The following is a 27,520-nucleotide window of genomic DNA, read 5'->3' as shown; positions in this document are numbered from 1 at the left end:
GTCGGGTGTTAACATCAGTTTTAGCGCCCGGCCGGCACCCAAAGGCGCCGTTTATACGTAATACAACAGCCAAATCTGTTGTTTTCGCTAAATAACAAAACAACATTATTTTTATGTATAGGTCTATGTAGTTAAAATCCACAGTTGCTATGGTATTTTGTATGCTTTTTAAAGTGCATATATATATTTTTTTACAAATACACTGGCCTATATGTGTGCATGGCGAGGGCCTAATTTATTGTTTTCTGTAATATTAGCATATCTGTGGTTAAGCGAATACGGTTATTTGCAGCCCGGGTACTCTAAATTCCATAATACTTTGGTCCGCAGTTTAACAATGAGAGTTTTTAAAAATGTATCTCCCGTTTCAGACATTTTTAGTGCTGATCGGACCTCGCTCTGCTTTTTCCTTTGATTGATCGCCCAGGCTAGCACCCCCGTCAAGCTGATGTGTTTGCTCAACTTGAATCCAATCAGGGGCCGGCTTGCAGTTTCTAACTGCAGCTACAAGAGGCGCCTCCTCTCTTAAACTCAGTCACGACGGCAGCCGGCCTTTCATTCCGTATCCTCGCGAAGACCAGCTACATCTAAGGGTGGAAATACTTCAAGCAGCCGCTGATGGCACACAACCAATAGGTCTGATGTAGTTTTCTTCTGCACTTCGCTTTTGGTTACGTTTTTTTCCCCTCTTTACGGGTGAAACATCTGGTTTCCTTGACCGCTTAACGAGCCAGCTGCGAAAAAAGCTAAATCATTTCGGGTATTGTTTTGTCACCGTTATCCTGCCTCTCGCTCTTATCTGTTGTGGGTCTTATCACGTGGTTATCTATTTGCTGCAAAGACATATGACATTTTGTTTCCTATCTATACCGCGTTGTGGGTTTTTTGGTAATTATGATGAACCTATCTCAAGAGGGGGGACGGGACTTAAGGCGAAGTTATTCCGCTGGAGATACTTCCAGCGCGGTGTAGTGCGGTGTCACGCCTGTCGGATTCTTGATGAGTTTCAGCGTAGCAAGAAGAGTGTTATCTAAAACTTGTGTATTACGTACGTCGCCGAAAGCAGTTTTATTTTAATAAATCTGCGGGGATAATCATCTTCAAAAGATGAAAGTAAAGCATAGCTTGGCGGGGAACTTAGAAGTTCCTGGGTACGTACAGCTCCAGAAGGTGAGTTTGTCATTGGGCACTAAATCGAAGTGACTGCGGACAGAAACTCGCATTAGCTATACGCGGAGAATGACATTTTGATTGTGATTATTATATGCTTTTAGTGTCATTTTGCTATTATTATTTTTTTTTGTCTGTTTTTTTTTAATTCGGCAAAACATCCGAACTTTTTCATTTTTTTCCCCCAACCTTTTCAGTTCATTAGGGTTTTGCCATATGTGTGACAATGTCTTTTCTAAGAGCGCTCTTTTTATAGTCGGATCTAGGTGATCGGTGTGTTCATCTCTCTCTATCGTGCCATCCGCAGGGTTTTGCTTTCCGATTTCCTGAACCCCAGTGTATAAACCGGTTCCTGAATGGACCTGGGAGAAAACAGCTGGTCAATGGTTAAGCGCGAAGTCTCCAGCAGCCCAGCGTCCCCGGCTGAGCAGAGCTACCTGCACGGTGACAGGAGGGACCGGCACGCCTCGGAGGACCTGAGGTCATCGACGCCAGTTCATCTGGACACCGTGGGAAACCGACGCCCCGAGGGCAGGTCCCTACACTCCTACGTTCACTTCGGACATCCCGGCAACACCCTGCCCGGCTCGGAGGACATTACGCTCTTCACGGATTTAGACCAGGCGAACAAACTCATCATCTCCAGCGCCGGCCACAAGGGTGGTTTAATTGTCGACCCCAGCGACATGTATCAAACGCTCGCCATTGCGGCAGCCCAGACTCAGGTGGGATACGACGCTCCTGCGGCCAGCTACATGCACTCCACCCCCGCGTCCCCGGTGTACGTACCGACGTCCCGGGTGGGACCGATGATGTCCAGCCTGCCTTACATGCAGGGAACCGGGGCATCGCAAACCAGTCACGCGGTCACCAATCACTCAGTCTGGTCTCAACCCGCCCCAGAAAGCCCGTCTTACAGCACCGGGAGCCCGCACGCATCCAACCGGTTTCCCTACTCTCCCAGTCCGCCCATGAACAATGGGACTTCCAGAGACAGCAGCTACGGTAATCATCTGAATGTGAACGGCAGAGACCAGTACAGCCTTACGCGACCTCTCAATGGATCCTACCCCAGCCCATATTCGCCCTACGTGGCGCCGCAGCTGTCCACGGCTTGGCCGGGAGGGCCGTTTGACAGCACGATGCTCCACACTCTGCCCAGCCGGCCGCCGTTACCGATCCGAGGGCCCGGTACTGGTAAGATAACATTCATTTGTAAATTAATGTCATTTTTCCATTGCCGTTGATGCAACATTAAGTGCGTGCTTGTGTCCAATTTGAACAGCAAACAATGTGATTCTTTTTCTTAGTTAAGTTTAAGGAACTGATTACAGAGATGACTGATTATTAAATGAAGAGCCGCCATAAGATGCACTAAATCCATTCGAGTCTGAGAAGGCTTATGAATATTTTGGAGTTAAAATCTGTCCATTCTTCATGTTTTTAGCGGTCTCCCAAAAAAAATGAGTGAAACTGCCAGAGCAAATCCATTACCAGTAGCCGAACTAATTGTTAGTGTTTTACTTCCAGTCAAATAACCGCGAAATTTGTCCCTGGGGCCTTATTCCGCACGCGAGCGATAGCTCAGTTCATAGCTAATGTCTCGCCCAGTCAGCTTCAGGTGCCCCATTAATCTAACTGGCGTATTTACAGACTCGAGTGCTCTTTTTAGAACCACACTTACTGTAAAATCTACTACCGAAGAGACGACCCTTTACTTATGAAATCTGCTCCGCTGCTCTGCTCAAATGAATGTTCATTATTCATTAGGAAAATAAGCCATAATTGTATGGCTGTCAACGAAAATAGTTAGCAACGAAAGTACTGTATAATGTTCATGCATTCGGGCTATGTTTATAAAACATACAGTTATAGACAAAGTTTATTCTAGTTAATTTGTTTTTATTAAACGATACGTTATACAGTAATTGCATATCCAGTGGAAAATGTGATTATCTGAAAATATAAATATATATAAAATACTGGACATTGAATTGTATGCTATATAAAATATATAAAAATCCCCAGAAACTTAAATAATTGTTTGCAATTGCAAAATATTTGGCCAAACATAAACCCACAACATACAATGTGTCGAGTCAAGATAAATATTATTTTTTTTTATCTTATTTTATATATTTTAATCCAAATTGTTTTTAAGGCGCTATATAAACACCTATAGAAAAATATTACATAGTCTTAATTTACGGTTGTCTTCTCATTGCTTTTTACTTTGAAAACAAACAAACCTTTTTTCCCTAATTTTAGAAGTTAGTAGAAAGATCATATATGTAAAATATATAGGCCTACACACTTCTAAAAATATAAAACGTATTTTAAATATTGATAAGCGTAAGAACAGTCTGGTTGTGGATGGGGTTGATTATTTTAAGGTAATCACTATTTTCAAAATGTCACGGTAGTTAGTTTAGTTTCCGGGAAAAAACAATCCGAAAATTTGTAGCTTTCGGAAATAGCTTAATTAAACAACGGATGTAGAATAGCAACAATTTCCCCTGTTTAATGCCAAATAGCAATATTGAGATGAAAATCACAGGTCCTTTTGTATGCATATTTCCATGTTGGATAAATAATTGTTCTGCTATGGTCGGTGCGGATGTCATCATTTGGTTGCTCCCTTCTCCGAACCGCAGACATGCTGGACGACCTCGGAGAGAGCCGGGAATGTGTGAACTGCGGATCCATCTCCACGCCGCTCTGGAGGCGCGACGGAACCGGCCACTTCCTCTGCAACGCTTGCGGGCTGTACAGCAAAATGAACGGGCTCAGCCGACCGCTAATTAAACCGCAGAAGAGGATGGTAAATACATTTTACGTGAGCTCCTTTTCATCCATTGGGAGCTGTGTCGTTAAACAAACTACTTAGCCTACCTGAAGTGCGCTAATTACTTTTCTTTGGTTCCAAACGAAGGTGCTCTTGATTAATTAGCCGCATAGGAAACCGATTGCTCATCTGCGACCTTCAGTAGGCCGCACTAATAATCAGTCATCTCAAGGGATACCATTAACTATTATTTTGCACTGTTTTATGATGCAGAACAAAAAGACGAGTTTGGGTCAGTGATGGAGAATTATAGACCCACGCAACCCAGCAATGACAAACGAATCAAGACTTTCTTTACGTCTGAATTTCATGAAATCTCTGTAATTCTATTACAGATAATTTAGAAATTACTCTGATATATCTATAAAAAATCTATTACTTGGCCAAAATCGAGCGCTATATAACGAATAATTAGTGCGAAAACACGTCAGGCGCTTAAGTGCACAAGCGAGGCACTCAGACATTAACACCCTAAGTCACTTAACTGCAGTAATAAGCATCTGAAATAAACACGGGATCGAATACAAATAGGACCAAACAGGCGGTTCTTTACTTACAGCTGTAACGATGTTTACTGAATGAATGACGAGTGATGTTGCTTTGCAAGTACTTATTTTTAAATAATACGTAATAGATCTGTTTAAAGACACGAGTCGTGAGATCACTTGGATGTTTAATTTCGGCATAGTTTAACGCTTGTGCTGCCATGCCTGGGCGCTTCTGAAATATGAACTTGTTTTGTTTGGCGCAGCCTGTAGGGCTCGGTGCTTGGCCGGTGTTATATGATGAGTTTGATTAATTTTGCGTCTCTGCCTTTAGTCCTCATCGAGACGAATCGGGCTGTCCTGCGCCAACTGCCAGACCAGCACTACGACGCTGTGGCGCAGAAACGCGGACGGAGAGCCGGTGTGCAATGCCTGCGGGCTTTACACCAAACTACACGGAGTGAGTACCCAAGCAAGTTTTATACAATCACTGGGGTATTGTTTTAATGCTACAAACTTATTCGTTTTTAAAATTAATTTCTTCTGACAGTGGTTAGCACTTGTCGTCTCACACCTCTGGGACCTGGGTTCGAGTCTCCGCCTGGGTTACATGTGTGTGGAGTTTGCATGTTTTCCCCGTGTCATCGTGGAGTTTCCTCCGGGTACTGCGGTTTCCCCCCACAGCCCAAAAACATGCTGAGGTTAATTGGAGTTACCAAATTGCCCATAGGTGTGCATGTGTGAGTGACTGGTGTGTGACTGTGCCATGCGATGGGTTGGCCCCCCATCCTGGGTTGTTCCCTGCCTTGCGCCCGTAGGCTCCGGACCCCCCGCAACCCTGAATAGGATGAGCGTTTACAGAAAATGGATGGATGGATGGAATTTCTTCTGATGTTATTTTATTTTATCAGCCAATACAGTTAAATTCTCCGTTCCAAAGACGCGGCCATTCGCCTGTAATTTGGATTTGAGATCGAAAAAGTCTGAGGCTTATAAAGAAACTATAAAATACTTTCGGCAACATTTCACTTAATTGTTCAGTTTTCCGTTTTTAGTGTATTTTATTAACTGTAGGCCTAATCATTAATAAAAATGTGAATCGCATAATTTTCGCGCGCTAAGACATAACTGAAGATATATAAACGGTGCTACAAGCACTAATTAATTACTTTTATAGAGAAACCGGTGAACCTGTTTAGGCCTAAATGTATTTAAGCAGTTATTTTGCGTATGCAGACATTTCCTATGTTTTCATATAAACAATAAAAAATTAGGAGCTGTCATCTGAAACAGAGACGTTATGCTGATGATTGATCATTGTGGTTATAATAGGTGCCCAGACCACTCGCTATGAAGAAAGAGGGAATTCAGACTAGAAAACGGAAACCCAAAACCCTGAACAAGACCAAAGGATCCTCCGGTACGTGCGATCTTATCGACCACGTTAAAATGTATGGGTTGTAATTCGGGGTTTTCTACAAATTTATTTATTTATTTATGTTGTTTCATCACCATAGGAAACACGAATTCCGTGCCCATGACTCCAACCTCCACGTCTTCATCCAACTCCGAAGACTGCGGGAAAAACGGCTCGTCACCTGCGCAGGTGTCGGTGTCCGCGGTAGGTCCCAATAAAATATCCGATTCACGGTATAAATCGTCTAAGAAAAGCCCAAAGTAGCACAAATATCTAGCGAGAAAAAAAATACACATACACATAGTGTAATCTTCTTCAACGAGATGGGGGTGCTTTTTGTTTTTGAAGGTTTTTACTATCGCCCAATAGGTTCGGCTTTTTAATTTAAAATATACGCCACCGTAATTACGGATAACGTAATAATATTTTCCGCAAAAACATCCCTCCTTTCATCACGCAGCATGTGGCTAAAACATTGTGGTCACGTAATGTAAACACTGCAGTTAAAAAAGTTTCAGCGCAGCATTAGAGGAGAAATGAAACGAAATTTTGCACTTTGCTTAAATGCACCGGAGGACGTCTGGAGGAGGCCAAAATGTCAGCTTGTGATTTATTAGCCGTTTTAATGTGCCTCTCTGTTTTGATTAGATTAGTTTTCCTGCAGCGTCCGACTCTGACACGGAGGGGGGGTGGCTGCAAGACCAAATTTAATAACTTATAACTGTTATTCAGTCATTGCAATAGTTTAGATTGTTAGATGTTAACAGATTATGTTATTCCAAACTATTTGTGTTCCCGAGCATTTAAGGACTTTTAAATCCTTTAATTCCAGTGTCTCAAGGTGAAAATCGTTTATGACATTTTCTACTCGCGGTGGAGAAAAGTGTTTATGGGCCGATGGTCATCCCAGTGTTCACACTCTAATAGCGATGTCAGTAATCATTTAGCAGTTATGGTTGTAGTGTATGACAAGAGTAAATGTTCTTACTAATTGCCTTCACGGGAATTTAGTTTTGACTTAGAGGTTATTAGCGACTTCGATCCCAGAATGCTTTGCTGGAGGCGTCAAACATGCTGTCTGGGTCATGTTTTGCTGACCAACCTCTGAATGCTCAGGGTGGACTCCGGCTGCTTTGATCTGCCTGTTTTTTTTTTTTGTATCCAAAATATTTAAGAATATACTGGATTAAAAAAATTATGAAAAGGGGGGTTTTCAGATCAGCTCACTGACGGGCCATTTTTTAAAATTTGTGTGATTGCAGGTTAACTCCACCACAATGGCCAGTCAGGGGGAGGGCGCTGGCTCTGGCAGCTCCATGGGCAAATACACTGTGCCAGACGGCCTGTATCCCGGGGTTGGCCTGACCTCCACGGCTGACGTGGCGTCCTCCGTACGCGGTGAATCCTGGTGTCCTTTGGCCCTGGCCTGATCCCGGACTCCGTCAAAGGGACGACCCCCCCGGCTACACTCTGTAGGTGCATTTCTGCCCTCACATTGGGATTTCTCTTTTCCGCCATAAAAAGTCCGAAGAGGAGCTTGACGACAACATCGTAAATGAACACCCCCACCCCACCCCCCACCCTGTTCCCCTTTGGCACACCCCACCTGTTATCCGAACTGTGGGACAGGGTCACCTGGAGAATGAAACTTTGAATGCCTTTGAAAGTTGCAATATTTAATGCCCTTTCCCCTCACTCTCCGACCTTTTCAAACATATTTTTATTAATCTGTGGCTGGTACAAGCTTTGGACTTATCTTTCTGTTGGCAAAAAAAGTCACATGGGCATTTTTTAATTGGCTAAAGGCATAGATATAGATATGGACACTGTTAATTGGATTCCTAAAAAGGGGAAAAAAACGACATCATTCTCCCAAAACTTCAGCGCCTTCCTCAGCAACTGGAATAGACGATGACCTACTACAAAATCCTTCCTGAATCAAAGCTGAAATATTTATTAATCTTTCAATGTTAGAAAAATATAATGTTTGTTAATAAAGATGTGATAATAGCACAGAATAAATCTTTAATTGGTATTGCGTGCCGTTTTAAATTTAAATTCCTTTCTGCATATCCTTGATGCCATTTTCCTTGTCCTGGAGCAGCAATCTTTTCCGGAAATTTTTACTTTTATTTAAAATAGATTTTGTGGTTTTATACAGGGTAAAAATATATTGACGTCATCATATTTTTTGAAGTGCAATTATTGCTTTCTGTTGTGGCAATCAGTGTTAAATCAAGAATTTCAGATTTAACGGCAAATTGCGCGATTAGTGTAAAATGTGTGACATGACGGTACTTCCCAAGATTGTTTAATCTGATTTTTGAAGGTCCACATTTAAAGTTCATAGAATTTACTTAGGAAAAACAACAAGGAATAAAACATCTTTCAAACTATGGCTGGCAAGATTCACTAGATCAAATTGCACTGGTGAAAACGGCAAACTTTTGTTACAAGGTTACATGCAAAATAAGAAAGAGCACTGTGGCAATATTTCATAGAAATGCATAAAACTTTGCTACCTAACTGACGAATGTAAATACTCCACAAACAGTTATATCTCATGTTTTCAAGATACATTTAATCTTTTATCTGTTAAAATAACAGATGTATGTATAGAGTGATTAAAGCTTCACTTTTGTCTTTCTGTTTAAAAAATGCTATTGCCTTCTTATTTGTTAAGTAAAGCTAATTAAAAAAATAATGACACTTTCCCAATACAAAATTTTTGTTTTGGTTGCAGCGTCACTGGTTTTGAGAGAATGAAGCAGTCCTTCCTTGATACCTTGCTTTAGGCGGGGTTTATGATGCTACAGCGAGAGTACATTGGGAGTACTGCGGGAGTACTGCAGGAGTACTGCAGGAGTACACTGCATCGAAAAAATCTCCACGCCCCTGTTAAAAGCGCCAGTTTTTGTGATGCAAAAAATGAATCCAAGACAAATCAGATTTTTTTCCTACCTTTTTCAAGTGAAACGCGTTTTGGAGATTAACCTGTCTGCATAGGTGTGCACATTGTTTTGGTCTGGGTTGGAGGCCCAATATAATATGGTTTCATGGGGCCCAAAATCTCTAGCGGGACCCATTGCACATCCTTATATTAATTCTACGTTGAAGCACCTTCTGTTTGTAATACAGCACTCAGTATTTTTGGTGTGAATGTATAAACTTAGGACATATTAGCTTGGCAATTTTATTCCACTCTTCCTTGCAAAACAGCACCAGACCCATCAAACTTTTCATTTAATTTCATTTCTTTTTTTAAGTTAAGCAGGGGTCTTTAGTTCACAGCCCTCTTCAAATCATTCCACAGGTTTTCAGTAGGATTTACGTCTGGGTTTAACAGGGCGTGCATACTATTCAGATCTGCTGAAGTTGATGAGATGGGAATTTTAGAGTCAGTGTGGAAAATGGGACTTCCCATTGGCCGGCTACGGAACAGAGGCTTTGCGGAGAGTATCTGTGTATCACCACGTCTGTCCTGATCAAAGCTTTCAGCTGGCAGTGTCACAGTGAGAATTACTCAAGACAGAAGCATTAGTGAAAATTATCAGCGCACTCGCAAAACCAGAAACAAGGATGATGCACAGATCAGCAGTGGCCCTTACTGCTAAAATTTTGTGTGAGATCTAAGGACCTGAAGTTTTTCCTATTAGCTATATATGGCAAGAGTGTGGACTATTGGAGACCTTGATCTTGCATGGTAATCCAGTTCAATTCGAATGATCTGTGGACTGAGATTCCATGAACCAAACTCCATTTAATGTTAATGACGTTGCATACTAATGTGGCTCGTATTTATTTAAGGCTGTGTAAAGAAAGAATGAGGTTTGGCCCGAAATTCATCATTGATTTTCAGCGTAAAGCTGGACTTTGAGACAGGGCAGCAGAACGACATCAGAGTCACACAGAAGTTAATTGCGTAGCAGAAACTACTTTATCACTCTGATTCTAGAGGTGATAATTCAACGCTATCTTAACATCGAAGTTGTTTATGTTTCTTATAGTTATTGTAGAGAAAAACATAATAATCAATTTGCGACTAAACCTACATACAAAAATAGACAGTTTTTGGTTGTAATCTGCAAACGTATATGTAGTTAAGGTTTAACTGAAAATTAATTTCGATTTGGCGTTCACCGTCTGCTTCTGAAAGATATGACTGATCTAACCAGCAGTGAATGTGACTATTTGGATTTTAGAGTGACGTGCAACGTGTTTTATGCAGTTTTGAATTCTACATGTGTTTGTGTCTGAGTGTGTGTGTGTGTATATATACAGTATATATATATATACACACACACACACGTATGTATGTATACTGTTTATAAATGTATATATACATAGGCAGATATACACACTGTTATTATATTGTATTGCTTTATTTATTTATGTTCACACCAGAGTGCGAAAGTTAATTTTTCTGGGGCATTGTTTATACGTAACTCCACGTTAAGACACCCCTCTCCCTGTTTTCTTGGAACCCGATGGGTTCACTCCCCCCGCCCCCACCAAAGGTTAGCCTCAGGTAGGCCCTCCCCTGAACACCGCCACCCCGAACCCCCCCGCCCCCACCTGCCGTGAGCTTTACCCGGCTCCGGACTGACCCCCGCTGCCCGTGGCGCGTCCCGCTGATGAAGATGGATGACCTCATCGTCTTATCTGCCCGTGGCGTCAGACGAATTACTGAGGCGATTTTTTTTTTTTGTTTTTTTTCTTACACGTGAGGCTTCTCTGGGTGTAAACACTGCCTGTCTTCACATGTGTACTGGAAATGTCTTTATCTACATATAAGTACACGCATTAATATTTGTGTATGTGATTGTGCACGGTGTCGGGAAGTAGAAGTGAATACCCGTGAGCGTCGGCCGTAAGTTTACGCAACCTCAGCTTCTGGAGCCTTCCGTGACTCCCACACCAGTCTGGACACACCCAGTCAGACGGCACATTGACCTTCGACCCCATGACGTGGCCCGGTTTCGACGTGCTGCTATGGCGTACCCCGGCCCTCAGGCCTCCGTCAGAGTGCTGCCCCAGGATCAGGGACCCTTTGCGTCCCTCTAGGTTCCTGGTTCGGGCCCCAGGACCGCAGAGGAGCTCTCAGTCTAATAACCCTCAGAGGTGCTGTGGTGCCAAGTCTCCCAGATCTACAGGGCGACGTGCGTATCAGGCACTGGCAGGATCCGCACGCAGCGGGCGAGACAAATTACACACCGCCTTTTAAATATTTAAGAACCACCTTAGTGTGCAAACCAGAACTGGCACAAATATTTATGGGCTGGAGAATTTATGAAGAGGCCAAAGCATTGTATTGTTTCTGTGGTATCCATGGTACCAGGAGAAAAGTGCTACAAACATGACACCATCGGAGACCCTAATTTGTTACTCTCTGAAGCCTGAATAACGGTTAAAGACGTTCTGCTATCTATCTATCTATCTATCTATCTATCTATCTATCTATCTATCTATCTATCTGTCTATCTGTCTGTCTGTCTGTCTGTCTGTCTGTCTGTCTGTCTGTCTGTCTGTCTGACCTTGGTTATATGTAGATACACTTTTTCTATACATCTATATGTTTTTCTATACATATAGGCATAGAAATAGATATGCTGATAGATGGGTTGGTAGATATTGTTTTGCAGAATCTGTGCTGGTCTTTTCCAGCCCAAAGTGAAAAGGAGCCACCCGGCGGGACGTGGACCTGCCTGCACACACGTGTGTGAGTGTAGGTGAGAGTGTAGGTGTGAGTGTAGGTGTGAGTGTAGGTTCCCTCCCTTCTTCAAAGTTGCACCAAGTCTGTGCAAACGTGCTCACGTGTCCTGTTTATACATGGCTCTCAGTGGTCGTGCACGCAGGCCGCAGCAGGAGGGACAGCAGGAGTGGGGGAGCCGCGTAATGATGAGGTACTTCCTGCTGCATCTGTAGGATGGGACACTCTTACCCATAAGCCCCGGGCTGGTTGAGTGGCTGGGCGTGATCAGGGCTCCCAGCAGGGCCGGCAGCGGCTGTTTCCACAGCGGCTCTTGTGGGCCGACGCGACGGCTGCAGGAAGAGATGGGATCTCTGACTGGGCCTCCTGGGAATCCGCGAGCCGTTAGCTGCTTTTCATCATTGGGCGCTCGGAAAACCGGCTCTTTTCCTGACTCCTCTGGCGCATCCGTGCTGAATCAGTGTGCAGACCAATAGGACACCGGGGGAGGATTAACTTATCTGGGGGCAGGTGGAAAGACGCCATCTGCAATGTGGAAAGGACCCCTGCCGAGGACCCGGCTGGGGTGACCTCCAAGCTGCCTGTGCCCAGCAGGGCCTCTTGGCTCCCCATCCCCGTCATTGTGCAATGGAACATCCCTACCACACCGTCATCCGCGAGGAAGAGTTCATGTGGGAGTTTCCATTCCCCTCATTTCTGGAAGAACAGAGACTTGGCAGGATAAACAGCAATGTGCTATAAAACACCTCCCCGGCTCCCATCTCTCCTCAGTCTCTCCCATACCTTTGTACCCTTCCATTAAGGCATGGAAATACTGCATTTTCTTTATATTGCCCTCATTGCACACTTGCCACATACACACACTTACAAAGCTGAATGCAATTCAGCCTGTTCTCTCTGCATCTGGGATTCTCACTCTGATGGTGATATGCAAAGGTATTCGACAGCCTCCGTTTTGATGTTGTCCTGATACCTTTTGCCGGTAATTTCCACATGCTTTGTCTGAGATGTCATTGCTTCCGTCTTTCAAGTAAAATAAGATTCTGCTTTGTTATTTTAGGGTTCTAACTGCAACATAAACACATGTGTGTCATAAAGTCAACCCTAACCATAATCCTAGCCTTAATAGTGAGTGTCAGACTAACTTAAATCCAGCCAAAAATTTAATTCAATATATGGCTAGCCCTAATGGTAACCCTAACCTTATCCATAATCCTAGTAGCAACTGCACCCTGCCAACCCAACTTAAAATCCTAGCCCATAATGACTGACCCAAGCCAAAACCTTAACCCTAGTGCTAAGTAAACAGACACCTGAACACATTAGTTGTAGATTAAGAACACGCGCTCCTAACAAATTTAGCCCTTCTTTTCAACAGCGAATCAGCAAACACGCTGCACTGAATTCCTGAAATTTACTCATGAAATGAGACACGAAATGAGTAAGTTTCAGGCAGCCGGTGAGTCTTTCATTTCTCCAAGCGTGGCTTCTTTTGTTTGATTGGTGACTATCATTTTCCCTGTAAACATTAGCTAAAATAACAGGAGTGTTTCCTGTTTGAAACCACACCTTAACCTCCCCTGCCTCTTCATCCTGACCAGAACACTTTGCTGTCTCTGTCTATCTGTGTTGTACTGGCTGGACATGAATCCAATTTTTATACAGTAAAATAGTGGGATAAATGTATATAATATATATTTCCAGCTATGAATAATCATACATGGTATTGTGTGAACTGGCATCCATTCTAGACGGCTTCTGTCATACTTTGCTGTCCTGAGTTTTTTTTATATAAAATACTCAGAATACAGGGTTGTGGTTGCAAACCTGGACAGAGAAAACCTGAGTAGGGCCTAAGAAAACTTTTTTATTTATATATATAATTCAAGCCTCGTCACCGGGGTCATATGGGTCCAAATATGGAAATTTCATCGCCAAACTATCGTCATTTTAACTGTGAGTCTCCAAGCATTTATTAAAAAAAAAAAGAAAGTGAACACAAGTTAACTTCTGAATCGCTTAACGCAGTCAGGGAGAATCCAAGCCTTTTAATGGGTTCAGCCTGGGGTCATGGAGATCTTCCCTCTCTTCCAGTTCCACGGTCAGCGCCACTCGGAGGCGCGCTTAGCGCCGCTGGGCCTGGGAAAGGCAGCGTCGGGCCAAGAGCTGGACGTCCAGGCGCATTTCTGTCAGACTTCAGGCTTTTAAAAACAACACAGTCGCTGAACTTGCCGGAGCCGCTTTTTAAATAAATTACTTGTAAATCGATAAATGGTGCCAAGTGAAGGAGGGGGTGAATTCTGAAGGCAAATGCATTCCAGACTTGACCCCCCCACACCCTGGATGCCCGGGGTTCTGCTACGCCATGTCCATGCCAAGTAACAGGGGTCACATCCATTTTTAAAAGCATGGTTAATGCAGTGACATCACTACGACGCCAAGGTAACGCTATGACATCGCCATGGTGATGGGATGATGTAGCTCATGTCTCTGGGCCTCAAGATAAGCCAGTTCTATGTATTTTGGGCTTCATCACGACGTCTCTCACAGTAACACCAGTAAGGCTATTACCAGGGTTGCCAGCTCTCACGCGTCTGGCGTGACACTCACGCTTTCAGACACGCACGCTCACGCGAGGAATCTCATGGCAAATCTATATTATTCCATTATAAACCTAAAATTAACTACATCACATGGTATTAAAACTATTACATACATGCAAGTGCGTGTGCAGACTTGTCTCGGACTGAAAATCTCACCGCAGCCAGCTGACCAAACTTGGCAACCCTACTATTATAGACTGTTCAGAAGTTATAATATGCTGTGTGCATTTTGACCGAAGTTGTTTTTATTTTTCAAATATCCCCCTTTGTCCTGATCAGCAGCAATAATGGGTGGTGTGGTGGGTGGGGGCAGGCAAACAGGAAGTGAGCAGGGAGGGGAAGAAGCAGGTTGTGTGATGCCCTGCAGAGCGCTGTATCGGGTGGGGGGGCGGGGGACGTTGGGAGGGGTTGGATCTGTGTGTCAGTGCCCGGTATCAGCACTGTGGCTCCAAGGCGGCGCTGGTGGGGGCTCGTGCTGGGGAGAGGTCAAGTACAGGTTTCCCAGTCAGCTCCTTGCTGAGGAGGCGGGGGGAGTTAGCTGATGTCAGTCCCGGCCCCAGTGCCATGGTATGTCTGCATAAACAATGGCGGGCCTCCGGGGGCCCCAACGGCAATTTGTTTTAATTGAGGGTTCCTGACCGCGGCGGCCTTTGACGATGCAGCAGGTGTAAACGGACAGTAGGAGGCGCAGTCGTTAATGAATCCCACTGACGACCGGCATCTACGGTTACATTTGGACTTTATTCGCCCGTGTGAATCTTGTAAACATTGCCTGAGAATATTATCTACTGTTCTACCACACATATATTGTTCATTTCTTTTTATCTCACAGTTTTGTTGCGATATCCATAAAATGCTATTGATTATTTCCAATTTTACTAGCTTATGCTTTTATAACTTTGACCTTTTATTCTATTTGTTTATTTAACTTTTATTTACTTAGATTTAATAATTTCAATGATCTGTATGTTAGTTGCTTTGGTTTTATTTTATTTTCATATGTGAATCACTTTGAGCTACATTCCATGTATGAAAAGTGCTATATAAATGATTATTATTTATGTGTAATGTCACGCTAATTGTCTAACGCGCTGTTGATATCTGCCTGAGTTTGATGCCAGGGACACTGCTGGTTTAAGCTTATGGGCCGACAGCACATCCCACCCGCCACAGCCAGCACATCCCACCCGCCACAGCCAGCACATCCCACCCAGCCAGCACATCCCACCCGCCACAGCCAGCACATCCCACCCAGCCAGCACATCCCACCCGCCACAGCCAGCACATCCCACCCGCCACAGCCAGCACATCCCACCCAGCCAGCACATCCCACCCGCCACAGCCAGCACATCCCACTCGCCACAGCCGTGTCATCATTAAAATGATTCTGAAGAAGCCACAAAGCAAACTACCGTTATCTGCCAACAGGAAGTGCTTTAATCTGGGTTCCTTTTGTTACGATATCTCGCTTCATGATGAGTGACTCTCCCGCGGTTGTGGGCGGGGGGGGATCTCCACTCAGCAAATAAGTTCCACGCTGGAGCACTGTTATAACCACACGGCTGCGTAACATGTGACCTGGACTAATAAGGGTTAATGTGTCAAGGGCCGCACCACAGCGGCGACATGAACTATGGAGTATTAAGCTTTTCTAACAAGAGTGCTGGATTTACGTTTGGTGGATTTATAGGGATCTGCCGGGTAACACTTCCTTTTATTGTTTCGGGAAGAAAAACAGCCGATCCCAATGAACAGCAAGCACTTTTTCCCGTGTGTCTTATTTTTCTTGGTGGGGCGGGGGGGGGGGGCCGGGGGGGGGAGATTGGGGGTTGTGAAAATATGCAAAATGGAAGATGAGGGGCATTGTTAAGAAGGAGCCATGTCGATCAGACCCCAGCCTCGGATGTCGCTGTTCCCCCGCGGTCCGCAGTGCCGCGGAGTCGAGCCGAGCCGACAACAGGATATCTCTGCTGGCGATGTTGCTGCGTTTGCCGTTTTCCCCGACGGGACACACAATGGGGGCCGCGGGCGTCTCACAGGAAGGCCTTGGCCTCGCGTATCTGTGCTCCAGGGGCGGCGTCGCTCGTCCTCGGCCTCTTCACAGCAGAAGGAGCGATTCCTCGGGGTCCTTCAATAAAAACAGTGACCCCCCCCCCCCCCCACCCGCTGCGGCGACATGGGTGGGTTTGTACGGCCGCCCGTCCGTGGCGTCCAATTAATTACCGACGTGCCTATAAAGTTTCCTGTTTTCCTGTCACCCTTAATTGACCTAATCTATCCCCACACTCTAGCACAGAGGAAACATCTAGAAATAGTTTCCCGATTTCAACACGTCCAATTATTTTGCGGCCAGATTGCATCGCGCCGTGTTGATGTGACGGTCAGCAGTGTTTGATCATGGGGGGGGCGGTTGCGTCCGCCACGACTTCCTGTTTCCAGGGGCAATATTGTGGGAACCGTGAGTGGGCGGGGCTGGCGGCGGAGGGAACGGAAGACGTCATGCTTAGCTACTACGTGCCGGGAGTCAGACTCATCGCACAAGCGGCTCCTCTATGTTTGGGCGCCGAGACCAGCTTATTGGGTCAGTGAACCTTACACTCGCAAATAAAACTCATCCCTTGTGCTCAATGGTATTTGGTCCTGATAAGACTGAGGACCTTTTTGTTAGCTTACCGTGTTGCTGATTCGTCTATATTTTACCCGTCGCCTCCTAATGATTGAGATTCAGTAGCCTGACTCACACTTTTCAACCGTGCCCCCCCCCCCCCCGCTTTGTCAGATGACCCATTCCCCCCACCCCCCCAGGTTTATTTATACCATCCACCTCTCCCTTTGTGCTCTGTGTACGTTTGTTTTTTTTCCGTAGCCAAAGGGAGTGAAAAATGAGATTTTGAGAGTGACGGCAAACGGCGGCGTGGCCACGGTCGGGCCGCGTTTGTACCTGTCAGCGCGATTCACCTCTGTCCTTTTCACCTGTGAACTGAAACTCACCCCTGGCCTCGCCCTTACCCCCACCCCCCCCCCCAAGGGTGGAATTGCGTCAGAGACGGATTCAGAGGTAAACTCTCCTCTCGTCTCCAGGTTCCTACTCTGCCCTACAGCCAAATTCCACACCAACTCTCGCCCATTGCTCCAGAAGGTTTTCTCTGGTCTGTGTGTTGGGCTAAAGGGACTGTCACACTCACAAGCGGGTGGGGGTGAATTCCGATCCATGCTGCGCCGTTCCACGCCGTTTTAATCACAGCGCCACACCCTGCCTGCGCGGAAGGCGGGACAGGGCCGTGACAGCACTCTCAATCGATATAAAACCCGCGCCTCATGAACATAACACCGTCTGGCTTAAAATGTGGGCTTGTCGAGATTTACATGGGAATTGTAGTCCTTTAAGAACAGTGTGACTACAAAATGAAATCACTTTTCCACTTCTCCCTGGCCTCATATGGATGCCTCAAATGTATATTTTTATTATCATTATTTGATTGAAAACTTTGGGCTTCGACATCCTGTGTTACACCGCGGTTGATAATATCGCAACATCAATGCAGTTGCAAAGTGGCCAAAATGATTATTAATTGCAGTTACATTATGAGTCACCTCCTTGTTTATCCCACTGGAATGTTTTGGTTCTCCTTGTTTCTACTGAGAGTTACTGTATTTTGTCTGATCTTTGCCCATAAATTTTTATTAGGGGCAGTGGAGGGGTGAGGGTAGGAATGAGGAAGTGGGGGGGGGGGGGGTTTGGAGGGTAGGGGATGGGTGTCTGACATCATAACAGTCGACGCCCCCCCACCCCCCTCGTGGTCTTACGGTCTGCTGGCCACCCCGCCCCCCCCCCCGCCTATCACATTGCTAACATTTATTTAACCCTTTTCTCCGGAGCGCGTACCCTACCGGCTCGGGAGGTGGGGGGGGTCACCCTCTAAGCCCGAATCTCGCTTCCTTCACATCGCGGCCAATCAGTCAGGGTGTCAGGATTTATTGGACCCCCCCCCCCGGCCCTCAGCCCACTCAAAACACAAGCATGAGGGAGGGGCCTACCTGGAAATTCATATATATATAATTTTGCGTACCTACAAAGTGCTGGGCCCCTGAACTTGCCAGGGTCTCCATGTGCCCCCCCCACATACACCAGTATCCCCAGTCTTTAGCTGGACTCCGCCTACCCTCAGCCAACAACATGCTTACCAGACAGTCTGGCCCGATTTCCCCGAACCCCAGTGATGTCCGGTCTCAAGAGTGCCACCCCCGGGCGGGGGGGGGGGGGGGGAGCAGAGGAGGCTCGGATCTGCTTGTCTGCCCTTGCCCTGCCCTCTCCAGAACCTTCCGCAGTGTAGGCTCCCACATCTTTCGCGTCTCTGCTGGGATCTCTCCCTGATTTATTATTCCCAGGAAGAGCCGTGTGGGCTGTGTGGAAAGACAGCGGCATCTTGGATTAGGCTCCTGTTTTGCAATGAGCTGGTTTGCCATGAGCTGGTTTGCCGTTTCCTCTGCACATTTGGAGATCTGACGCAGGACTGGGCGGGATTGGCCGCCCCGGCCTAAGTGGGCTGTGTGCTTTGAGACCCGCGTCGGCTGATTTTAATCTTCAAAGCAGCGTCTGGTTGTTGCTACTGCTGCTCTGCATGAGCAAGACATAGACAGGCCTTCTGCACCACAACAGACTGGCCTGCCCCAGACTGTCCGAATCCCAGCTGTATGGCTCCTATGCTGTCTGGCCCCTAGACTGTGCAGTCCCTAGGCTGTCTGGCCCCTAGACTGTGCAGCCCCTAGGCTGTCTGAATCCACAATGTTGTTTGGCCCCTGAGCTGTTTGGCCCCTGAGCTGTCTGGCCCCCAAGCTGTCTGGCCCCCAAGCTGTCTGGCCTCCACTCTGTCTGGTCTCCACTCTGTCTGGCCCCTAAGCTGTCTGGTCCCTAGGCTGTCTGGCCCCTAAGCTGTCTGGCCTCCACTCTGTGTGGTCCCTAAGCTGTCTGGCCCCTAAGCTGTCTGGTCCCTAGGCTGTCTGGCCCCTAAGCTGTCTGGCCCCTAAGCTGTCTGGTCCCTAGGCTGTCTGGCCCCTAAGCTGTCTGGCCTCCACTCTGTCTGGTCCCTAGGCTGTCTGGTCCCTAGGCTGTCTGGTCCCTAGGCTGTCTGGCCCCCAGCAGATTTCCATGATGACTGCAGAATCATAACTGGTTATATCCATGTATTTAATTTAGTTTAGGGTCCACTGCTAGAATACAGCCTAGCTGGCTCTGGTTGGGAGCCGAATTGTACATCACTCTGTTTACACGTCATGGGCAATGACTCTAGTTGGTAATTAGTGAAGGAGTCCAGGGATTCAGGCCTAATCTGGCAGCCCTAACCTCTACACCAGCACCTACAGGTCAGCGCAGGTAGCTGTCCAGCTCCCAGTTTGCTGCGTAGCGGCCTGGTTCAGCTCTGCCTGGTAGGAGCCATCACTCCCTCTCTGGCAGGCTGAGGAGTCTGTTTAAAATTAGCCCCTATTCTTCTCATCCGCATGGAGGGTGCCTGGCACGCTCAGCGTCCCCCCCCCCGGACCAAAAGGGCCCTCCCGGGTGGGAGGGGAGGGGCCGCTGTGACTGAGTGTGAAGGACACACTGGCAAATACCCTCGCAACTCTCCCCAGTATGGATTCCTGTCGTTACAGCCAGGATAGGGTGGGGGTCGTTCAGATGCAGATCTTTCCCTCCCCACTACCCGCCAGCCCCCAAATACCGGCCCGACGGCCATCATTCAATTAATTAGCGAGGTGTTTACAGACGTAAGTGTGACCTGTAAATACAGTCTGTGTGGTCTGAGAGGTTTATTTCTGGTACCATCTGCAGGGTGGCAGGAACATCAGCAGGAGCGAGTCAGTCTGCCAAGCCGAGGCGAGGCGGCGGCCACTTAGCAAGGTTTATTGCCCAAGATGTACGAGAACTTGGCCATTAAAAACATTTCGCTGCGTTTAAGGTGTCTGACAGGCGGTTAAATACTGATCAGACGCCTGGTACAAAGTGCGGCCCGGTAATTAGTGGGAGGCAGCGTGGAGATGACAGGCAGGCTGCGGTAGGTCTCTGGCAGGGCTGTCCGAACAGAACGTGCTGGAAGGAGCTGCAAGGCGAGCGCTCCCACTGCTGATTCCCGAATGCGACGCTGCATTCTGTTCGATCCGGGGGTTTTCCTGTTGGGCGCAGCCTGCTCTTCTGGATCTATCCTGACTCCATGGGCTGCCGACCGGCCCCGACTCGCTGCCCCTTCGCTCACACGTTAGCCGACAGTGACGCCTTTGTTCAGCCGCGTCACACGGGGTGGTGGGGGAGGGGGTGCTGCCAATGCAGGTGATGCCCCACCCCCTCACCTGAAACTCAACTCACCTTCCCAGTCTCCACTGGGGATTAAATATTAAATCGCAGCTAAATAAACGTTGAATAAACGGAAGCAATAACTCAGCCCTGTCAAGAGACGACATATTGCGCTCAGTACGGACTCCCGCAGACCTGTTGGCCGATATCCACACTCTGTCGATGTCGGAAATGAGGAAACCAGGAAAGATGGGGCTATTGGTGTGAAAGGGCAAGTGAAACACAGTTACTCTCTAGAAGTCAGTATAACACAGCGAGGACTTCTGTGTGTCTTCGTGTCCCCACAATGTGATAAAAACCTGTTATTTTGACGTTTCCCCACAAGGGGAAATTCAATTTCATAAAAAACTGTGATTGCAATCAAAAATCTAAAAATGCTAAAAGACTGTATTTTGTTTGGTTACTTATGGTTAATGTTAGGGCTGGGTTGGGGTTAAGGCCGTCATTTTTGGGATACACACTCACACATACAGGCAGTTCTTGACTGATGTAAGTAATCCGTTCCACAAACTCTTGCACGAGGCAATTGTTACAAAAGCCAAATTTACCCCAAAAAGCACTGGTAATATGTACTAAATGACACACATTAAATAAATAAAAATAAAGTTTAAACACTGTATTTTCACTGCAAATGTACTTACAGGTGTGTGTCACCTTTTTGCATTAGCGTTTACGTAAAGTCTGCGCATGTCGGATATTTTTGCTTTTGCATATCGTCCGGTTTTACGTAACTTGCTTTATCGCAAATGGAGAGTCGCCTGATCTTCACTGTGGCTGCAGACCCTCATTCTTTTGGATTCATGCAGGTTTCTTCTTGCAGCCCAAAAACATGCGATTTGGCAAATCAGTGCCTCTGAATTAGTGTGTTACCTTGAACGTGTCTCCTGGGACAAGGTTCACCCTCTGCTAGATAAAAGCTATAAGGATGCATTATATTGTACTTAATATATACTTTCTATAACTGGATGGATTTACTGCAGTCTTCATTAATCTGTGTAGAAACCTTGATGATACGCCCGGAAAATTATTTATTTGTTTGTTTATTTTTTTTTTTATTAAGCAGCGGACATGTTAATGGAAATGTTTTTTGCGGACAATCTACCAAAGATCTACTGCCGTGAAATCAAGCATGAAGCGAATATCAGTTTCTGCTGTGTTTTCTTTACTGAGTCACGCTTTTTCAAAGCTGCAGAAGTATCTGCAGTCTGTTGCACAACCGAAGACGGCGTATTTACCGTGCAGTGGCGTCAAGCGTATGTGGCATGATGTATGATGTATGATGCAGTTGTGCGTTCCGTGGTGTTTCGGAGTGTGGTCGCAGACCTTGAGGTCATTTGTTCGGATTCCGTGTGCGTGGAATTCTCTGCGTGTGTGCATGTCTTTCCCCCGGATACTGCGGTTTCCTTCCACAATCCAAAGACATGCTCTTGGTGAATGGCGTTCCCTATGTTGCCCTTATGTTGCCCTTATGTTGCCCTTGGCATGCTTGCGTGTGGCCCAAGAAGCACCGGCTTCCTGTTGGGGTTGTGGCCTTCGCTTCCTCCCCTTAGTGTCGCACTCACAGTGACTCTGTACTGGATCAGCACTTATGGAAACTGGATTGCTCTAAATCACCAGTTACGCATACACTTTCCCACCAGATTTCATGCTTAAATGTGGCTCTTTTTCTATGAATTTAATTTTCGAATATAAACAGATTATATTACGACATCTTGGAAACGTACATTTTTTGGATATAAGAGTTTTCCTATGAGACATATAAAAATGTGTCCTAAATAATCTTTTGGTGTGGAAACTTTAATAATCAGGGCTTCTGGAGGAGGGTTCTGACGTGCTTTGTTGGTGTAGCTCTTCACACGGGTGTTTTTCTGCAGATTAAAACACAGCTTTCCCACAAGAAGGCCAAAATCGATATTGGGGTCGAGAGTGGATGGAATGCCCTGTCCATATGAGGCACAGAAGCTGTCACAGAACAGATATCCCCTTAGAGGAAGACGTAAATATCACATGGACAGAAACTGTGTTTCCATATAAGTTCAGTCCAGTGGCTTTGCTCCCCAGTAAGGCTCTCACCTAGCAGTCCCTTCCAACCCCTGCGCGTCGGACAGCTGGGGCTCAGACACGTCACCCCTCCACCCACCCCCCACTGCCCCCACTGCGACCACTGCGACCAAACTCGGCGCTGACCCCGTCTCCTCCGTGAAGCTGTGATGTCATTGCGTTGAGAGGATGCCCCGCCCCCTTACTCCCACTCTGAGTGCCTTCTCGTCATGAGAAAGCTCCACAAAATCATCCGTCACCAGGCGTGGGCGTCCGTGCGACTGCTTGGGACCTGGCAAGCCCCCTTAAGCCCAGTTTTGGGAAGGCTGCTATACGAACTGACCTCTGCAGAAGCGTGACTGAACTTGCGTGAACACGAAACAAACATGAAGCATAATTACATACCCTAAACGTCCTGTATGTTGTTATTAAACTGAACCTTAAAGGACGATCAGCGCTAATGGCGACATTCACAGTAGGAAATGAATAGTGAGGCGAGTTATAGAGACACTTTATCACTTAAATAACAGCAGATAATCTCCGCAGGTCTGGCTTTTCTGGAACGGTCCAGAGGATTAAAGGTATACAGTAGAAGGAGCAGGCCTGCTCGTTTGCCAGCGGCTAATGACTGCTCTGTTTTTAATCATAGCCCCTTGTCAAAGATCCCCTACAGCATCGCCTGAAATAACACCAACGTGTAGATATTCAGGCGCTTTTCCCATAATGCATTACCCTCAGCCAGCCGTGCTCTGCGTAACGTTGCAAAACGCTGATTAAGGCAGCGCTAATTGTTTGGAGTGTTTTAGACTTCCCTGGCTAAATGTTTTGCCTTTTATGATTCTGTTTAATCTCCATGAAACACACATGCTAGACACTGTCATGCTTGTTATCCCTCTGCCGCACTCTTCCTGAAGCATGCACACATTTATGACAGCTTGACATGTTTCATCCATCCATCCATCCATCCATCCATCCATCCATAATTTATATTGATGCTATTTCTTGGAAATTTTAAAAAATGTAAAATCATCACAGTCATAATAGTCATAGTAATGGCATGCGGCCGTTTTGCCAGCAGGATTTCTGTAGAAATACATTTTATTTTCGGATGCTTTATTTTAGAAAATGCTCTCCTCTCTGACTAATTCGCAGGGAATGCGCTCAGCCAAAGGGAGGCTGTCTTAGAACGAAGTCAGGAGTTCAGCGCTGCAGCTAACGGAGCCTCCGCACACGGCCGGAACGCTGCGTTTTCACGGTAGATGAGGGCACCGTGATCGAGGAAGTGGTGTCTTTGGAGAACCTTACAAGCCAACTGCGACAATTTAACAGAAATCCTCTGCTGCTTGGTTGAGGAATCCACTGTTTTCTTCCCGATAGTTTTCATTTTTTTTTTGAGAGCACAATGTTTGATACCTGAAAATAATATCTGCCAGTCCAGTTCTCGTAATGTTTGACATCGGAGTGCAAGCTACTTATTTTAAAATGATTTTTAACAATTTTAATTCTCACAATATTACTGTATATACAGTTTTTACTATATGAATGTATGGGCCAAGATGGATCTAAATGGAGGTGGAGTGATCCCATGATGTCTTATAAAATAATAATATTTGAATTAAATGTTATTAGCTATATATTGATATTATTAAGTCAATGTTGACTCCTGGCCACGATATAGACATTCCTCCAGAACCTTCCCCAGTGACATACTGATTTTTGTGATGACTGATAAATTGAATAAAAAAAATCTAAATAAAATTGACCGTTCACTTTGGATACGGTGTTTGCCTAAGAATGTCATTTTAGGTAATCGTTATAGGATTTTATGACGTAACTTTCACAAAGACTTTGTAGTCCAAACAAAGTGATCTAGCTGCATCTACGCAATGTGGATTTTAATAGTCTTCTTATAGTACTGCGACGAGGCAAAAACGGAGTCGGCCATAATCTGTAGGGAAATCTGATGTCTTGAACCACAATTTAGATTTGAGTAGCAGATGGGTACGGAGCACAGGGCATTATGGCATGTCAGAGGATGAGGGCTACGTGTGTCTGTATGCTCAGGGATGGCTGGAAATGCCGTATAAGCATCCAATGGCCTAAAAGGACCAGATTAAATACGTTGCCCTATTTACAGATGTCTTTTGATGTCATTAATAGCGAAATTTGGGCAAAAGCTGGGGATTCAGGGGGATTTCATCCTCCTTTGTTCTGGGGGTCTCTCGGCATCGTTGCCGAGTTCTCGGCCGCTCTTTCCAGCACTGCATTCCACGCATTCCTTGGGCTTCTCCCAGGCGCTGCTAGTGGACGCTCACGCAGGACTCTCGAACTGCCAGTGGACGCTGACGCAGGACTCTCGAACTGCCAGTGGACGCTGAGGCAGGACTCTCGAACTGTCAGTGGACGCTGAGGCAGGACTCTCGAACTGTCAGTGGACGCTCACGCAGGACTCTCGAACTGTCAGTGGACGCTCACACAGGTCTCTCGAACTGTCAGTGGACGCTCACGCAGGACTCTCGAACTGTCAGTGGACGCTCACGCAGGACTCTCGAACTGCCAGTGGACACTCACGCAGGTCTCTCGAACTGTCAGTGGACGCTCACGCAGGACTCTCGAACTGCCAGTGGACACTCACGCAGGTCTCTCGAACTGCCAGTGGACGCTCACGCAGGACTCTCGAACTGCCAGTGGACGCTCACGCAGGACTCTCGAACTGCCAGTGGACGCTCACACAGGTCTCTTGAACTGTCAGTGGACACTCACGCAGGTCTCTCAAACTGCAACTGGATGCAGGTCTGTTGAACTGCCAGTGCCTGCTCACGCTGATCTCTCGAACTGCCAGTGGACGCTCACGCAGGTCTCTCGAACTGCCAGTGGACACTCACACAGGTCTCTCAAACTGCCAGTGGATGCTCACGTAGGTCTCTCGAACTGCCAGTGGACGCTCACACAGGTCTCCTGAACTGCCAGTGGACGCTCACGCAGGTCTCTCGAACTGCCAGTGGACGCTCACGCAGGTCTCTCGAACTGCCAGTGGACGCTCACGCAGGTCTCCTGAACTGCCAGTGGATGCTCATGCAGGTCTCTCGAACTGCCAGTGGACGCTCACGCAGGTCTTTTGAACTGCCAGTGGACGCTCACGCAGGTCTCCTGAACTGCCAGTGGACGCTCACACATGTCTCTCGAGCTGCCGATCCCCGTTTGCGGGAATATGTACCACCAGTTGGTGCTTCTCATCTGGCCTGTAGTGTAGAACCTCACCCCTCATGCCCCCCCCCCCCCACCTCATGGTCCCAACCCTACCCCACCAAACCCAAGAATCCATTATGACTGACACCTTCTCGAACCACCACCTGTGCTTCTGCTGTGTGTGCGTGAGAGTGACAGAGGCAGGCCTGGGGTGGGGCGGGGAGGGAGGGTTGGTCTGATGGCTTGTGGAGCTGTGGATTGCCTTTAAAACCCCATCGAGTCTGTGAAACATCAGTCAGGTGCCTACGAGAAGCTTTTCCGCTTCACATACATCCAACTGCCCTTGTTGTTCAATCCCCTTAAATCATGCGCCTGAGTTTTATGCCGCTTTTCCTCCAGTTCACCATTGGCTTAGTAACGCAGATCTTCATGTACGTGAATGACACCTTGCCATTCTACCTCTTTTAATGACTGTGGGGGGGGGGGTGTCAAGATAAGGTTCCTATGACTCCAAGTGAAGTTCAACTCGGATGCCTCACAAAATTAGTGTTTGGAGAGAAAGAGATGGGTCACGCCTAAAGGAGGAGTAATAGAAGGAACATCTTTAAAGGCACGTTCTGGTAAAGCATGACGTGTCCCCAGGTGCGGCTCCTACATCCTTCCAGGTGCTTAAAATGTCTTCATTATGTGATGCAGTACAATTTATTTTATAGGAGATGCTTTTATCCAAAGCTCCTTCTATTTTGAGAAAGTAGGGCCAGACAGTCCCAACATTAAAGCCACTCTGCTACCCTTGGGATTCGAGCCAGCAACCTTCCTGTCACAGGCATGGAACCTAACCTGCAGAGCCACACACCAGGCCTAGGTAGGCTGGTACTGTGGTCCCCAAAACCTGTAAGGTTTCCATGTTCCTTCCCAGCATGCCTTGCGATGTCCCGGCATTCCGGATGTTTCCATGATGCCTTGCGCTTCTTGGTGTGGTCCTGAAGCTGATTGCAACCCGGCGTCAGGTTAGCGGTGCTGGAAAACGATCGAGTGGACGGTGCAGCTCTAACATCATGGCAGTGGAAGCGAGGTCGTGAGGTCGCGGGCGTGTCAAGTAGCGACGCAGTGCGGAGGGGCGTTCCCCGGCTCCGTTCGGGACCGGTTTGGGACAGAACCAACACAGGGGTCAGATGGGTATACTGGGGGCGGATAATATCAGGAAAACCATCCAATAGAAGCTGCCTAAAAATTAACGGGTCAAATAAAACACAATAAAAATTATGAAGAACTGATCTGTTTATTGCGTGATCCCAGTTAAATGATATGTAGACACCCCATAATAACCAGCTAATGATACACAATGGAGAAATATATGAGGGTCAACATAATATGTAAAACTAGACAATAAAATAAATCACAAAAGTTAGTGGGGAAACTTTGGGAAAGAGATAAGAATCCTGTGGCGTTTTAAGGAGGGGGGGGGGGGTCAGAATGAGGCTTATGGCCGTCGGGCAGATGGGATGTAGCTGTCAGTGTAGCTTAAATGAGGTCTGGGGGCTTAAATCCTGCGAGCCCATCATGCTGCCGGTGATATATATGTAGCTATGGGTAATGTATTCATATAATAGTGATGTGTCGTTTTACTGTAATAATTGGCCAATCAGATAACTGCGTTAAATTGCTGGTGATTTCTGGCTGAGGGATTGGCAGGTGACCGTCATTGCTGTGAG

General features: G+C 46.5%; 1 protein-coding gene across 3 annotated transcripts; it reads left to right on the top strand.

Moving 5' to 3' along the window:
- The first annotated feature begins 485 nt into the window (after nt 1–485).
- gata6 (GATA binding protein 6) lies at nt 486–8,642 on the top strand. 3 transcript variants are annotated; one of them, XM_023815509.2, is made up of 7 exons: nt 486–636; nt 1,478–2,367; nt 3,825–3,991; nt 4,835–4,960; nt 5,833–5,920; nt 6,018–6,121; nt 7,180–8,642. In XM_023815509.2, exons 2-7 carry the CDS (start codon nt 1,527–1,529, stop codon nt 7,345–7,347), a joined length of 1,494 nt encoding a protein of 497 aa, XP_023671277.1. In that variant the 5' UTR covers nt 486–636; nt 1,478–1,526; the 3' UTR covers nt 7,348–8,642. The 3 variants fall into 3 exon arrangements, with proteins under 3 accessions (XP_023671277.1, XP_023671274.1, XP_023671275.1); XM_023815506.2 differs by having other exon boundaries at nt 3,825–4,006; XM_023815507.2 differs by lacking the exon at nt 486–636 and adding an exon at nt 693–1,170 and having other exon boundaries at nt 3,825–4,006.
- The last annotated feature ends 18,878 nt before the right edge of the window (nt 8,643–27,520 follow it).

The sequence above is a fragment of the Paramormyrops kingsleyae genome, chromosome 4, assembly GCF_048594095.1.
Source record: "Paramormyrops kingsleyae isolate MSU_618 chromosome 4, PKINGS_0.4, whole genome shotgun sequence".
Classification (NCBI taxonomy): Eukaryota; Metazoa; Chordata; class Actinopteri; order Osteoglossiformes; family Mormyridae; genus Paramormyrops; species Paramormyrops kingsleyae.
This window is presented reverse-complemented; position numbering and strand designations above follow the sequence as displayed.